The sequence below is a fragment of the Gavia stellata genome, chromosome 16 (genome assembly GCF_030936135.1).
Source record: "Gavia stellata isolate bGavSte3 chromosome 16, bGavSte3.hap2, whole genome shotgun sequence".
NCBI classification, from domain to species: Eukaryota; Metazoa; Chordata; class Aves; order Gaviiformes; family Gaviidae; genus Gavia; species Gavia stellata.
In genome coordinates, this window is record NC_082609.1 from 16868731 (window position 1) to 16885119 (window position 16389).

Consider the following 16389-nt stretch of genomic DNA (forward strand, 5'->3'; position numbering starts at 1 on the left):
CAATACTCAAAGGGGGCTTATAAGAAAGATGGGGACAGACTTTTTAGTAGGTCCTGTTGCGATACGACAAGGGGTAATGGTTTTAAACTAAAAGAGGGTAGATGCAGACTAGATATAAGGAAGACATCTTTTACGATGAGGGCGGTGAAACACTGACACAGGTTGCCCAGAGAGGTGGTAGATGCCCCATCCCTGGAAACATTCGAGGTCAGGTTGGACGGGGCTCTGAGCAACCTGGTCTAGTTGAAGATGTCCCCGCTCATTGCAGGGGGGTTGGACTGGATGACCTTTAAAGGTCCCTCCAACCCAAACTATTCTATGATTCCTCAGGTAGTGCTGCTACCTGTGCCCCCCAGCTCTGCTCATCTGTGCCGTAGGCACATCGCAGCTGTACGTGTTGGCCTCTGCAAACATGCCTGGGCAAACTTCACTAAGCCAAGAAAGGAAGACCTGCACTTTGTGTTATCCCACTTACTGTCCGCCACTATTTTATGCACCACACATTCAGTGTCTTGCAGTAGCTTCAGATAAAGTCTTGATAAAATTCCCTTCTGAAGAGTTTTTGTTACAGTGCAGCATCATGGAAGTGATTTTTGTTGCAAGACCTTTACCCAAGGCAAAGGGCTCGTCCCTACTGCCCCTTGGCCAGCAGCAGCCAAGGGAAAACCAGACGTGCGTGTAGGTAGTGGGGTAAAAGAGAAAGAGCTTGTTAGGTAATCTTCAGTCATGATACTTGTAACAGGGATGTTAGTGTTCCCAGGAAGAGTGGGAGTTAGTCATTCTGTTTGGGTTTCTATATAATTAATATGACACTACAATTACAGTCTCTGGTTTTACTTATTTTACAAATGAAAATGAAGTTACTGAATTATCCAAGCAGGTACTTCTTTATTCTCCAGGTGATGTTTATGTGTGTGCATAGCTCTTGTCTGTGTAATCATTAAAAAACCCCAAATGCTTTAGTTTTCTATGGCAAAAAACCTAATAACCTTTATAATGTTTTCTCAAAAAAGGGAGGATACCTGGAGTCAGGCTTTCCTACGTGCAGATTACAGTTGCAGTTACTGTAATGGAGGGAAGAAAGCCCAGAAATCCCAATTGCTTTATGAAGCTTCAGAAACTAAAAACCGAAACAAACCAAAACCAAACAAATTAAAACACAAAAGCTAAAATTCGGTTAATAATCTTTCTGAAAGACTTCTCTTTTTTCTTTTTCTTTTTAGAAAATCTGCCTGTCGTTAAGAAATTGGGATCTTTCAGTCATACACTAACCCTTTAACATTATAGCTAAATGTTTTTGAGAAGTGAAAGCTCCCTTCTGCTTCCCCAAGAGCTCTGTGACAGAAAGGGTTTTGATACGTCTCTGTCATCAGGACTGATCCTACACTTACAAAACTAGAGTTTTGTAAGCCAGTTGAGAAAGTACTGATGTTGAGTTTGGCTTCCCTGGCTTTGTTTCCATTACCTTGGGAAATGAGAATATGATTTATTTTGCCAAGGTGTTTTAAAAAAAATACCCTATCTTTTCTTTGAATCACAGAAGTTGTTGCTGGGATAACCTTCCAGAAAATCGACAGAAAAGAGCTTTTTCTAATAATTGCCCACTGAGGAAATGCAAACTGTTAAAGAGCTAAATTTTATTGATGGAAAAAATTAGGATAATGAGCGATAATTTGAAATAATTATTTCTTTACAAATACAAAATTGTATTAATTTTTAATTTGCTTTCTATATAACTGAACTCCTACAGAGTTGGTTGGGATGGGAATTGGGTTTACCCCTGCCAGTGAAAATATCTCAGAATAACTTTTATGTCCTCGAGAAAGGCTCAGGGTTAATTTACATATTGTTTGATGTGCAGTTTAATTTTGGATAAGAGAAAACGCTGCTTAATCAAAGCTACTGTAAAATATAAGCTGAAGAACAAAATCCCAGAAACTGATGAATACTTTTTAAGTAGTCATTGCTCTCAAATTGTATCCAATTTAAAGACTTCTACTTTATTAATGATGCATCTACAATTAAATTACCTAAGAAGCTTTATCAGATTACAGCATTAGCCTGAATTCTGTGGCTTAGCCTCCAGTGAATATGTTTATGTATCTCTCATTATAGCACTTTCACTTGAAGCCTCTCCATTTGGCATTCTTATGCTCCTTTGTTTCTGTTTTGCTTTTTTATTAAAAAAAAAAATAAAATCTGGGACTGAAACACTTCATGCTGTACCTTGATTTGAAAATTGTAACTGAAAAAAAAACGAAAAAAGAAGAAAAATATTTAACCTAATTATTTAACACTTTTGTTTCTCAAAACTAGAAGTCCATCTTTCCCAGCCTGTATGATCAGGATTTTTAATCAGACGAAATGAAACCCATCGCACGTGATCGGGTTGCTGAGGCATCTATTGAATATTTGGAAAGCAAATGAAGAAAACATTGTATGAGTGAATTCATAAGCAGGGTGTTGCAACTACAGAACCTAAGTGGCTAAACCTCAATGAAGTCAGAGAATTACAGTTTCTTCGGTTGTTCTTGGAGTCATTGTAGGAAAAGGGCTAAGAATTACTGATGGCAGAAGTAGTTCCATGCAAAATAATTCGTTTCTCTGCTAAGTGCTAACAGTCTGCACTTTAAGACCTAGGTGTGCAGTATGTCCCTCTGTTCTGACAGTAAGGGAGGCCTTTCTCTGTAAGATCACAGCTCCCATGTTGCAGGGAGATGGAAAATAGCCCAGTAAAACACCCAAAGTTACATATTTGAGTATACCGAGAAGTAGAAAGCAAAAGCCAGTTAATAGGAAGATGTCGTACACGTTTCAAAACTGTGGGGAAATGGAGTTCTCCGTTGCGCATGTCATTTTCACGCTGAAAATCCACAGAGGCGTAGTGCCCACTGCTCACTGAATGCAGCCTTCTTTCGTTCAATAGGTGCACGGAAGGAATTTACTGTCCATTGATTACGACCGGAACATACGCACAGAAAAAATCTATGATGATCACCGGAAGTTTACACTGAGGATAATTTACGATCAGCTAGGACGGCCTTTCCTTTGGCTACCCAGCAGCGGCCTGGCTGCTGTCAACGTGTCTTACTTCTTCAACGGGCGCCTGGCTGGGCTTCAGCGCGGTGCCATGAGTGAACGAACAGATATCGATAAGCAAGGCAGGATCATATCGCGCATGTTTGCAGATGGGAAAGTTTGGAGCTACACCTACCTAGAAAAAGTAGGTGATGTTGTTTTACCTTCTGACAGTAGCTACAAAGAGACAAAGTACTATTCGGCTTCATTTAAGCTCTGTACATAATATACACACGCCCAAATTACCTAAGTTTTGATGTCTTCCAGCTGTTAAGAATCCCTTTGTACATGGTCTCAAAATTCCTTATTTTTTCAATTAGTCAACTGAATTTGACTGATTTTTAATGGGAAACACTTTGTTCATGGTTTGTGTCTTCTGCTGTTTTCCTGAAAGCGGTTAGGCTGCCATATAATGGCGTAAACTAACACAATGAATTGTGCTTAATGAAGACCAAAAAGGCATGACTAAACCTGACAAAAAGTTGAGGCAGAAAGAGGTAATTCATCTCTAATCATTATTTATTAAGTGAAAATATGGTAATGCATTTTTACTTAGCCTAATTAAGACATTTCAATCATAAAAGTGTCTTAAATACTTCAAAATTGCGTATTATTTTTCCTTTTCCCTTCTCTGAATCTGTTGTTTTAAGCAAACCAGAGCTGATGTTCTCTGCTTAGTTTCTCACGTATTTCACAGTAATAGTTGTGAGTTACAACTGCCAGCGGAAAGATGAATCAAGCCCTTTATCTAACTCCTCTGCATCCCTCAGAAAAAAAAAAAGACAGAAAAAAAGTCCCACTAAAGGGAGGGTAGCTAATAGGTTGCTAACCTACACTTTCTCTGGAGTCGTCAGCATGTTGATTCCCAAGTAGCACATCCTCTCATCTGGCAGTCGGACAGCAATCTGTCAGTATTCCTGAGCAGCTTTGCACCCCTAACTAATGTATCTAATTCTCTTTTTATTCGTTTAACATTAGCGCCTCTCCAGTGAACTTTTCTTTTCTTTAAGGCCCTCTCAGAGGTCACATGCTGAAAGCTAGTAACTGTCTGTTCATGTTTTTCCCTATAGTCGATGGTACTACTGCTTCAGAGTCAACGACAGTACATCTTCGAGTATGATTCTTCAGACCGACTTCATGCTGTTACCATGCCTAGCGTTGCTCGGCACAGCATGTCAACTCACACCTCTGTTGGCTACATTAGAAATATTTATAATCCTCCTGAAAGCAACGCATCAGTGATTTTTGATTACAGTGATGACGGAAGGATTTTGAAAACATCATTTTTAGGTACTGGCCGACAAGTTTTCTACAAGTATGGCAAGCTATCCAAATTATCTGAAATCGTTTATGACAGCACTGCAGTTACTTTCGGGTACGATGAAACTACAGGTGTCCTAAAAATGGTGAATTTGCAAAGTGGAGGATTTTCTTGTACAATCCGCTATCGTAAAATTGGTCCTCTCGTTGACAAACAAATCTACAGATTCTCTGAAGAAGGTATGGTCAATGCAAGGTTCGATTACACATACCATGATAATAGCTTTCGAATCGCAAGCATCAAGCCCATAATAAGTGAGACGCCTCTTCCAGTTGATCTTTACCGTTACGATGAGATTTCTGGCAAAGTAGAGCATTTTGGCAAATTTGGAGTTATTTATTATGATATAAATCAAATTATTACTACAGCAGTTATGACACTGAGTAAGCACTTTGATACCCATGGACGCATTAAAGAAGTTCAATACGAAATGTTCAGATCCCTGATGTACTGGATGACTGTACAATATGACAGCATGGGAAGGGTAACTAAAAGAGAACTGAAACTTGGTCCGTATGCCAACACAACCAAGTACACCTATGAGTACGACGGAGATGGGCAACTGCAAAGTGTAGCAGTAAATGATAGGCCAACCTGGCGTTACAGTTACGATCTGAATGGAAACCTTCATCTCTTGAATCCTGGAAACAGTGTCCGATTGATGCCTCTGCGCTACGACCTAAGAGACAGGATTACGCGCTTAGGTGACGTACCGTACAAAATTGATGATGATGGATTCCTGTGTCAGCGAGGCTCAGACGTATTTGAGTACAACTCCAAAGGACTCTTAACAAGAGCTTACAACAAAGCAAATGGGTGGAGTGTTCAGTACCGTTACGATGGGCTCGGCCGAAGGGCTTCCTGTAAGACTAACCTGGGGCATCATCTACAGTACTTCTATGCTGATCTTCACAATCCAACAAGGGTAACTCATGTCTACAATCATTCCAATTCCGAAATTACCTCTTTGTACTACGATCTGCAAGGCCACCTCTTTGCAATGGAGAGTAGCAGCGGGGAAGAATATTATGTCGCCTCTGATAACACAGGCACTCCACTAGCCGTGTTCAGCATCAATGGCCTCATGATCAAACAGCTTCAGTACACAGCATATGGGGAGATTTATTACGACTCTAACCCTGATTTCCAGCTGGTTATTGGGTTCCATGGAGGGCTGTATGATCCTTTAACCAAACTCGTCCATTTTACCCAAAGGGACTATGATGTCCTGGCTGGACGCTGGACATCTCCTGATTACACCATGTGGAAAAACATTGGTAAAGAACCCGCTCCTTTCAATCTGTACATGTTCAAGAGTAACAACCCTCTCAGCAATGAACTGGATCTAAAGAATTATGTAACAGGTGAGACTTCATTACATTTCTTATAAATAACACTACAGTTTGGAAGTCGATTTGGGAAAGAAATCAGGCTTCTCCTTACTAGCCATTTGCTGAATCCTCCCGTTAAGGTTGGGCCTTTTTCCTTTTTGTGCTATGAAAAGGGCTGGCTAGCCCTGATTCTTTGATACTGCTCCTCCCTGAATGAAGGGCACTGAATGAGAAGCCACAATGAATTATGGAGGGAAATTAAATATAATAATAAAAATTTTGCCTAAATATTCAATTTCAGCACAGCCATAGTGCTCTTCTTACTGAACTAGTACTGTAGAAAGTGTGTTCATTCTAATTTTATATCAAGAAAAGTGAAGTCACCTATACAAGAATCACTGGCAGGTTAGTTGCAGAATCGGGAACCAGAGCTGCTCAGCATCTCTTCCCTTCAGGGCTCCTTTCAAAATTAACTGCTGACTGAGCCCATGGGCACATTATGAATTAGCACCAAGAATGGACTTAATTAAACCTCTTTTTCCCATTTAACTTTTAATAGGCAAACAGTCTTTAAAAAAAATCATGATGTTTCTAAAAATTATTTCCTCCCGAAAGACCTAGGAAGTTTTGTGGAATGTGTAGAGCTGAGAAAGAGAAACAATAAAGTAGTTTTGATCGTGTATGTTAGAATTGGGTAAAACTTGTAACCTCTTCTTAATTAGTAATAATTTTTCACTTAGTAAGATCACACAATACTTGAACTAGCTGCTGGCAGTTTCTAAAAAGAAAGGTAATTAATATGCCTTCAGGAAAAGCTTTTTTCTGAATTGAATATGCAGTATACAATAATTAGAGCAGTGATATCATTTTTTAAAAAGAGCTATCTTAATTTTAGCAGTAATTTGAACTTTGGGAAAAGCGTGCATTTCCTTCAAAGAAAATCACAGCAAGTTTCATTGGTACATTGGGACCTCATTGTACGTGTAACACACCCTAGGTTCTGCCATAGCTACTTTGCAATTTGAAGATAGTGCAATTTGTATCTGATAGTGTGAAAATATTGGCGACTAAAATTACCTTGGGATCAAATTCTGTTCTCTTAAATTCAACAAAATTCCTATTTTCATCCACCACTGTTTGTTTTAGATTTTTAATGTCATCTTATGATATTTTGTTACGTTTTGGAATTACATTCATTTAATTTATCCATCCACTGGATGAAACCTAGGAAGATATATTGCATTCTACTATAACATATGCCTTGTAGTCTGTAAAAATACTTCATTGGTGATGAAAATATTTGTTGCTGTATGGACTAAACAGATTATCTTGCACAAGAAGTGATTATGGTGGCACCTTGGTTGTCATAGTTAAAAAAAAAAAAAACAAACAGAAACCAAAAAAGAAATACTTCCCCACCCCAATCCATTCTTACTGGTAACCCCGACACTGCTTTATTCACAGGTTTTGCTGAAAAGGAATTCCTGTAGCAAGTGCAATGCTGCAAAGCACATTAGCTAAGCAAAATAGTAACTGCTTTGTATATAGGTCCTCCTCTTTTTTTTGTGGAATTAGGGCAGCTGAAGTGAATTGTTTGGGAGATACCATTATACCACAAAATAAATTGAAGTCTTAAAAAGGAGCAGTAACCCTGTGCTGTCCAAAGCTAGAGGAAAAACATGGTAGGCACTGTGTGAAGGGAGATACGTACAAATATCTTCGTAGAAGCAGAGTATTTTACTACTTATTTTAGCGTCAGAATGGCTAAGAAAAGACGACCTCTGCTGTCGAATGTCCACAACCAAGAAGTATTACACTTTTTATGATGTAACATTACCTCTGCTAAAAATTTTGGGAGAACAGGCTTTGCACCAGCAAGCAGGTGCCACGTTGCGGCTGAGCACGTCCCGGAGGTCTGTACGTACCGGCGGGTGCTCCGCAGGCACTCTGCGTGCCCCTGGGCAGCAAGCAGAGCCCGCTCTGCACCTACCTGCTGCCGACACCGTGCTTGGAGCGGTCTAAATTCAGCCAGCGACCCTTGCATCGAGCGTGCCTTGCCACCGTCATGTCTCTCTTCAGACACGGAGTTCGGCTCACGCGAGGAAGTGGCGATAGCAGCACCAGGAGCCATTGTAGGCCAGCGAGGAGAGAAGGCCACTGGAAAAGACAGGAGAGATTTTTTTAAACAAAAATGGTCATGAACATAGGTTCATAAGGCTTCTTATCGCCATGACAGCCAGAAAAGAGAAGCAGGAAAGAGAAATGTAAAACGGGGTTTTGGGGTTTTTCTTTTTGTTGAAAACATCATTTTGATACACAAAATACATCATTAGTTCTTAATATCTGCTGAGTGAGAATTACTGTTATTAATTTATTTACTTAGCTTTTTCAACTAGATCCGAAAGAGTTTTACTGGTCGAACCCAGAGCTGGAACTTCCCAAAGCTCGCCCCAGAGCTGAGCTGTAACCCTCCCACACAGCTCCTTACTTTTCCGTACTGGGCCTGGAGGGATGGGGGGGATATTCACGGAACCTAAATTTAGATATCTGAATTAAAAGTCTAGCTGCTCACTGCATTTAATGGAGCCTCCCGAGACCTGGTGACAGCTAGTAGAAGCAGGACGAGGAAGAGAAGCCATGTATTTTCCCAACGGACTTTGCAGATGTTTTTAGGAGTACTAACCTAATAAAACATCATCTTACAATACAGTTTATAGGTTACAGTAGCCACTTCAGAAGGTGTCAGAGATGATGGAACAAGTATTGCATACAGTAAAATGTTTGGATAATCCGTGTGCTGTAATAGAAAAAGAATGAAAGAGGTGGTATACCCCTGACGAACTATTTAGGGTAAATTTAAAGCAATATTTCCTCTCCCTGTTCATGGTGGATTACTACAATTCTGTAAAGTGATACGCTGTAATATAAATTATGAGTTCCACTGCTACTTGAAATTAAGGAGGTCAGCGATGGATTTCCTACATTTTTTGATTTCTTGTATTTATTACACACATTTATTTCTCACTTGCCTGCTTGCTTTTGATTTTTAGATGTGAAAAGCTGGTTGGTGATGTTTGGATTTCAGCTTAGCAACATCATTCCTGGTTTCCCTAGAGCAAAAATGTACTTTGTGCCACCGCCATACGAGTTGTCCGAGAGTCAAGCATGTGAAAATGGACAGGTAGGCAGAAATGTGAAGTTATTTTTCTTGACAAATTTGCCCCACTCTATGAATAGAACTGCTGGGCTCTTCTGTAGTTACAGCAGAAGACCAAGTATTTATTTTGGTGTAAAATGAAGTGAGTATAGCTAGATTTTATACTAATGAACATATGCCTTTCTTTCCAGCCTTCGTTGTTATGATAATTACAGTGTCATTAGTTTGTCTTTTATTGAGTTCTTCCTTGATTAACAAGTTGTAATGCGATTAACTTGATTAGCAATGACAAAGGGAGATTTGGTCAGGGTAATTTATCATCTGTTGTACCTTTGGTAAAACCATCCTAATAACATAGGCGTTGCAATAAACTTAGGTTGGTACTTGCTGTACTGTGAAGAAATGGTTCTACTTCTCACCCTGTAATAGGATTTCTTGTCATTTTTTGTCTGACACGTTTCTTCGAGGCTTTGGTTTGCTACTCCGCTTACTCCAGTTAACTTCAGTTACAGTGTTCATACTGACTTGTCAGGTTAGGGTGGAAAATGGCACATGCTTTCGACCTTTATAATAAATTCCAACCCATTTAATAAACTTAAAAAGGTACGAGGCCAATTTCAAACGAAGTCTGTGCTAGGCTCACTTCACATTTGTGGTAATACGACTGAAACGGTCATATAAACCTAAACATACTGCTTTCGCAGGCTTCTAAGTCATTTGAGAGTCTAAATCCTCTCTTCAGGGATTGCTTTGGTATTTTGGAGCCCAAATCTCATCTGTTTTCAAAAAGGCTTACATTCATAAGCATTTTAGTCACATATACTGGTTGAAATCTCTGGGCAAAAGCATCCAGAAGTTAAGCGCCATCTTTTAATAAACTGATTCTGTTTGGTTTAAGCTCTGATTAAAATTGTGCTAGACTTGGGTCTTACTTATTCTTTTAACGGATGCCATATGACTTGCCAATATTGGCATTTGTGGTACATATATGCTACAAAGGGTGATTAATGAGAAGTGTTTTATTTAGTATTACTGATAGCAAAATAATTTGCCAAATGAGTATTTACCTGATTCTGAACGGGATATGTATAGGGGCAGGTGACTAAGGGTGGGCTTCCCATAGCGTAGAATTTTTCACGGCATGGCTTTCCCTTAAAAAAGCAAAGCAAAGACTAGTATTGGTCTCTGAAACGAGTATTCTCAGATCTATATCTTCCTTGGTGTTTTTGTGTTCTGTTTTGTTTTCCCCAGCTCATTACAGGAGTTCAGCAGACGACAGAAAGACACAACCAAGCTTTCATGGCTCTTGAGGGACAGGTCATATCTAAAAGGTTACATGCCAATATTAGAGAAAAAGCAGGTCACTGGTTCGCAACAACCACTCCTATCATTGGGAAAGGAATCATGTTTGCTGTGAAGGAAGGCCGTGTAACCACTGGCGTTTCCAGCATAGCCACAGATGATAGCAGAAAGATTGCCTCTGTCCTTAACAGTGCTCACTACCTGGAAAAAATGCACTACAGCATCGAGGGGAAGGATACCCATTACTTTGTCAAGATAGGCTCGGCTGACAGCGACCTTGTCACCCTCGCAATGACCAGTGGGCGGAAGGTCCTGGAGAGCGGAGTCAACGTCACCGTCTCCCAGCCCACTCTCCTCGTCAACGGGAGGACTCGAAGGTTTACGAATATTGAGTTTCAGTATTCCACCCTGCTGATCAACATCCGCTACGGACTGACGCCCGACACGCTGGACGAGGAGAAGGCGAGAGTGTTAGACCAGGCTCGGCAGCGAGCCCTGGCATCAGCCTGGGCCAAAGAGCAGCAGAAGGCACGGGATGGCCGAGAGGGCAGCCGCGTATGGACAGACGGAGAGAAGCAGCAGCTTCTGAACACGGGAAGGGTTCAAGGTTACGAGGGATATTATGTCCTGCCCGTGGAGCAGTACCCAGAGCTAGCAGACAGTAGCAGCAACATCCAGTTTTTAAGACAGAATGAAATGGGAAAGAGGTAACAAATTAACCTGCTGTCATCCTTTGCTGGATGAATCAGTAGTCATAACTGTTATCTCCTCTCCTAAGGAGATGAAGACCTAAATGGGGGCACTAGGCTGAGCTACTTTGGGATAGTAAGTGGCAAAAAAGCTCATATTTTTTGAGTTAAATGCTACTGTTCAAGTAATTAAAACCCACATCCTGAAGTGGACTAAAGCCAGACTGAAAACTCTAACCATACAAATTAAAAAGTACCCCTGAAATATTACCCACTTGTTCTGGGTCTAAAGAAAAACAAAAAGAAGGCCTCGTATTGTATTACCTCACTCCATTCACACGTGAGCAAACTAAGAAATCCAAGTGGGCCACTTTCACTAACCAGCTGATGAAACACAGATGATTCAGACTGCTTGTTTGATGAATATCCAAGAGGTTTTCATTTAAAGCAAAATACAGGTGCATTTAAAACATGACTTTGGGGTGATTTGTGTGTAGCAACTGGAGGACAATGAGAATGCAAGTGAGAGCGCACTGGAAATAGTAAAGAGAAATATATTTAAAAGTAACAAACCCACACTTGCGCTCTGACCCTCCACTTGTCTGGCCTGAAGCTTAACTTATTCAAAGAGGGCAGAGTGTAAAGTTACATTCAAAATGGTGGCTATAAATCACTACAAATAAATTTCATACTCTGTTTGTCTTTGAAGATTTCCATTGTGGACAGTATAACACAGTTACAGGGTGTAGTCTGTTTAGATTCAGTAGTTTGTTGGTATCAGTTCCAGTAGAGCTGTGGGCATTGTGTTACACTATTGCAAATGGGCACCACGTCAGATCACCCTGTACATACATCAGCCAGAAGGCACAATCACTGTTTCAGATTTAAAAATTATTAGTGTGTTTGTTTGGTCGAGAAACTGAGACAATCACATTACAGTCACCACAAAAAAAAAAAAAAAAAAAAAGAAAAAAAAAAGTCTAATAAGAACTTTGGTACAAGAACTTTTTTGTAATATACATGTATGAATTGTTCATTGAGTTTTTATATTAATTTTAATTTGCTGCTAAGCAAAGACTAGAGACAGGCAAAGATAATTTATGGCAAAGTGTTTAAATTGTTTATACATAAATAAAGTCTCTAAAACTCCTGTGAACTACTTGTCTTCCATTGTGAAATCTTCTAAAATTGAAAACATATTAGTGTCTCTCTGTCACCTAATGCACACAGCATCTTATACGTCGAAATGACTTGCTGCTGTTGTACCGTGGATTCTACAGAGGGCTGGCCAGGCCTTCGATCTCTGGGTAAGCAAAGTCACCCAAAACTCTGTTTAGGACACAGCAGAAAATTGGTAAATGCTTTAGAAACTCCCTCTCTGCACCTCACGACTAGCAACCCTCAAACTGCCACGTTTCAATCCTGCAAGTAGTTTACTTGCACCAAAGTAACATCGGAACAGTTTGAAAACGCAGTAACATAATATTGAACAGAACGTGGAAAGCCGTGCTGTGAGCCGGGAAGTCTCCATGAAATCTGTCGTCTGTGGTAGACTGCTTATTTCTGCCACATTTAAATACTGGAGGTAAGATCAAAGACCCTCTCCTAAGCAAACAGTCACTCCTGATGATGTTAAAAGGGAACCATCCATCAACCAGAGCCCTGCTGCTTTTATCTCATTTAGGCATGTAGCTAGGGAGCTCCACTTCATTTTGAGAACAGTTTTGCTTTTGGGGTTGCAAATGAGGCTTTTAATGATTCATGGTCTCGACAGAGATGCTCGAGTTGATTACGGGCATTAATTCACTCCAGCGCATTTTTAAAGCAGACCAGTTCAGTGGCTGTGTTTGTGTAACCCCTGTAGCACTCAGAAAGCGCATCTAGTTTTTGCTGTGCAACCAAGAGCTGTCCCGTTCTGACCGGAGCGTTACACCTACGTGTTTGCCCTGTGCAGCACACGCGCTGGAACCCCGAGCCCTGTTACTCCTCCGCTGAAGGATGAGCCTGGGTACGTTTTCAGATGAAGTCCTCTATGTCCATCACTGCAGATGTTTTTCTGTGCTGATGGACGTGAAGTGCTGTTATGTTATCAGACCGTTCTTTACAAGTGAAACCTCTTAAAGAAGTATTGTTACTTGTTTTTAATGGAGGCATAAAACATGAAATCACAAGGTGGAGACACTTTTCATTGTCACAGTTTTTCTGAATTACCCTTTCCCTGTACTGATAAGCTTCTTAGGTCATTTTTTGGAATGGAATTTTTCTTGCAGTTGAGAGGGTTGAAACGAGAACCTGTTGCACAGTCCCCGATGTCCTTTATTCTGTTGCCATTCTCCTAAAGCTGAAACTCTTCAGAATTAGGGATTCTGCTACTTCAAAAGGAAACTTAGTCAAACTAAAAGTGAAGTACCCTTTTTAGTATTAATTGCTACGGGAGAAGATGTAACAGATTTGCCAGGGATACACTCCCTGCCCAGCTCCTTTGCAAGTAACGTACACATTATCGAGATGTTCTTAAACACAACTTTTGAAAGCGGTCCAGTCATGCTAGCTAAATACTCACCAGAGACCGTTTATCCAGGGCTACCTATAGTTTCCAAAGCCTGTGCACAACTTCGCACGGGTCCCGCGGGAAGCCCCAGCAATACACTTGAGCTCTTGGATCTAACTATCATGCTGGACCTGACCAAGGTCATTCCCAGCCTTACCTCTCGGCTCTGCCACTATGCTTTCTTTGTGTTTCCATACTGACTCCCTGCCACATTTAACGGTCTGTCTACATGGACGAATGCTCCCAGCCTGTCCTTTTGGCAAGTAAACTGTAGGATGTCAAGTTAACTTAGAAAACCCTTGTGCGGTGCATCAAAGAGATTGGAAGAATTACTGTATTTTGCAGTTATCACAGAGAGCTAGATGCTCTCATGTCTGGAAAAAGAGCTGACTTTTAGAAGCTATCCTGAAGAGCTTTTCACTTAACAAAGGGGGGAGATGATAACTGGACTGATGTGGCCATGGCCAACCGCTTACTGCCTCCTCTCCTGTGGTCCCATCTGAGGTATCTTTCTCTCCCTTTTCCTTTCTACAACCCTCCCTTTCCTCACTCGCTCAAATTGGTATCTCCTGTTCCTCTCAAAGCTCTTGCTTTTCTTCTCTCCTCCTTGCTACACTTCTCCATATGGAATAGGTGATTAACCTAAAGCAAAGCCAAGGAGACGTGAACTGGGATCCTCCTCATGGGGTTTAGTTAAGTGGTGGCTTTAACAGGGACATTGTGGCTGTGTCCCCAACAGTGCTGTGACCAGGACAGGCCGAGGGCAGCCGTGTAAGGACCCGGCCTGGGAAGCGCTCCTTGCTGTGGGAAGGCGCAGTGCATGAGCGCGGGCCAGCCCAAGAGCTACGGGTGTACGTTTGCCCTTCTAGCTCACTGGAGCGTAAGCTGAGGCGTTTGCAGAGCAAACACAAATCCAAGAACAGGCTTCTGTTTGCAGCTAAAACCAGATGGAGAATCAGCATTGGAGTACGTTTCCTTTTTTCCTATTGGATCGCTGTAACTGAAAGAATTTGATATTTACAACCTTGCATTTCAGCTTGAAAAAACTGTTTCGCTTCCTGACTTGGCCCAAAGCCTGGGATTTGGCTGTCGGTGTCGGCGCGTGTCTCGGCACACCCCACTCCTCACCACCACTGGTGTTTTGCCTCTCGAGGTTGCACTCCACGGCATTTTGGCCGCATGATGGCAGTTCTGCGCGTGGGACGCTCAGAGGTACCGGCCTTTGCCTCCTGGCACTGCCTTGCCCACGCCAGTCCCCCACGCGGTGCCGTGTTAGCCTTCCTTAGTGGCCTCGGGGTGTCCCAAATAAAGGCACCAACAGAAGCTCCTCCTAAAGCTGGGCCAGACCAAGGGATCCACAATACTCTCATGGGAACAAGTGTGGGGAAGGAAGCATTTAGACCCAATTTTTTTTTTCCTTTGCTACCTGGAGTGCAAGGGCTGACGCACGCACACATGCTGGGCTCTGAGAATGCGCAGAGCCAGTCTGAAACCTGCATGGGAGCCCGGCTCTGGTATTGCTAGTTTTCACCTCCCATCCCTTGGGTAATGTAGCCTCTCGGAAGTTTCCTGCCAGAAATGAACGTGCCAACAGCATTCTGCCTCTCTATTATTATCCTGTAAGCCCCTGATCTTCATGTAGCCTGGGCTCATCCTTGCTGTAAGAGCAGAAGAGCTAGATATCCCTCATCTGCACTGGACATGACCACAGCACCTCCTCCCAAGGCTCTCTCATGTTTGTTGGTGAAGAGTTTCCAGTGCAAACAAGCATCAGCCTTCCCCAGGAATCCAAGAAAACCACATCAGAACTGAGTGCCACTGAATAATTTGCATTAACTGAGTTGTGCTATAATTTCTGTCAGGTTTACCCTTTTGCCGACAGTCTTGCAAACACTTCTAAAGCACTCAGTGATGATCGAACATGGGAATATGTTTGACATTCAGCTTTGAGGCTACAGCCCTTGGAAACTCAAAAGGTAAGGTTTCTGTCACCCTATTGTACTGTCCTGTGTTCATCTGGTGATCTTGCACGAGAACCACATGTTAAGGTCAGTCATCCACTCGGGTGGCCTTTATTTTAGCTGTGCATCTGTTCAAAGGTGAGATCTTACCTTACAAACTAAGGTGGGATGGCCTTACAAGTCCTACCCCATCCAAGTGTTAAGCACAATGCCCTTAATCTCAGGAAATGCAGATTTTATCCAGAAGACAAGACCTTCTGTGGCTATAATTTTTTTCTCCAAATAGGTACTAAGAGTAGATGTCCGTGGGCAGTTTTGAATGTGGGAATGAGGAATGGGGCTTTACTAGCCAGATGTAGAGTGTAACAGGCTCCCTGGCTTCAGCTAGGCGGGGTAATGAAGAGGTACCAGGACCCCTCTGCCTCTGAGCTTTTCTGCCAACAAGGAAAGCTCCTTCCCAATCTCTTCAGGTACAGCCTGCAGCATAAAGGTTTCTTACTTACAGGGATTACTTAGTTTAACCTTACTCGCTGCATTTGAAATCTGCCATTCCTCTGGAATCAAACTCACTTCTCCACCTCAGTGGCGCCAAGTGCCGAGGGCTGCATGCGTACGGAAGAGTTTAGGACAGGGTCATCATCCGCCACAGTACAGTTGCTGAGGCAGCTGCAAAAGACATTTTACTCGCCAGATCTCTGAATTAGTGGTGAGAACTTACAGCCTTACAGCCACTTTCAGCCCACGGAAACTAGTGCAGGGGTGCTGGCTCTAGCAGGCAGCTCCACCGGGCAGAGGCTGTCACAGGAGGCTCCTGGTGTTGGCAGGCACCAATACACGCGCATTATATGCTATAACTGCCTGTTTAGGTCCATGATATCTAAACAATTCTCTCTCCCTTGCCATGTATGTCTGTCATCTCCCTAATAGTTTTATGCAATGTTTCAACATGACCAAGAGCTCTAGAAAGACAAATACTATTTGCCAGTGTCAAAGCACAAA

The 16389-nt window shown here is 41.9% G+C and overlaps 1 protein-coding gene across 6 annotated transcripts in view; it reads left to right on the top strand.

The window, feature by feature from the left end:
* TENM2 (teneurin transmembrane protein 2) overlaps positions 1-10900 on the top strand; it is a 534344-nt gene extending 523444 nt beyond the window's left edge. For all 6 annotated transcript variants that reach the window (XM_059825282.1, XM_059825281.1, XM_059825283.1 and 3 more), the window contains 4 exons: positions 2927-3223; positions 4149-5763; positions 8781-8911; positions 10139-10900. In XM_059825282.1, the coding sequence (XP_059681265.1) occupies positions 2927-3223; positions 4149-5763; positions 8781-8911; positions 10139-10900 (2805 nt within the window). The remainder of the gene's footprint in view (positions 1-2926; positions 3224-4148; positions 5764-8780; positions 8912-10138) is intronic.
* The last annotated feature ends 5489 nt before the right edge of the window (positions 10901-16389 follow it).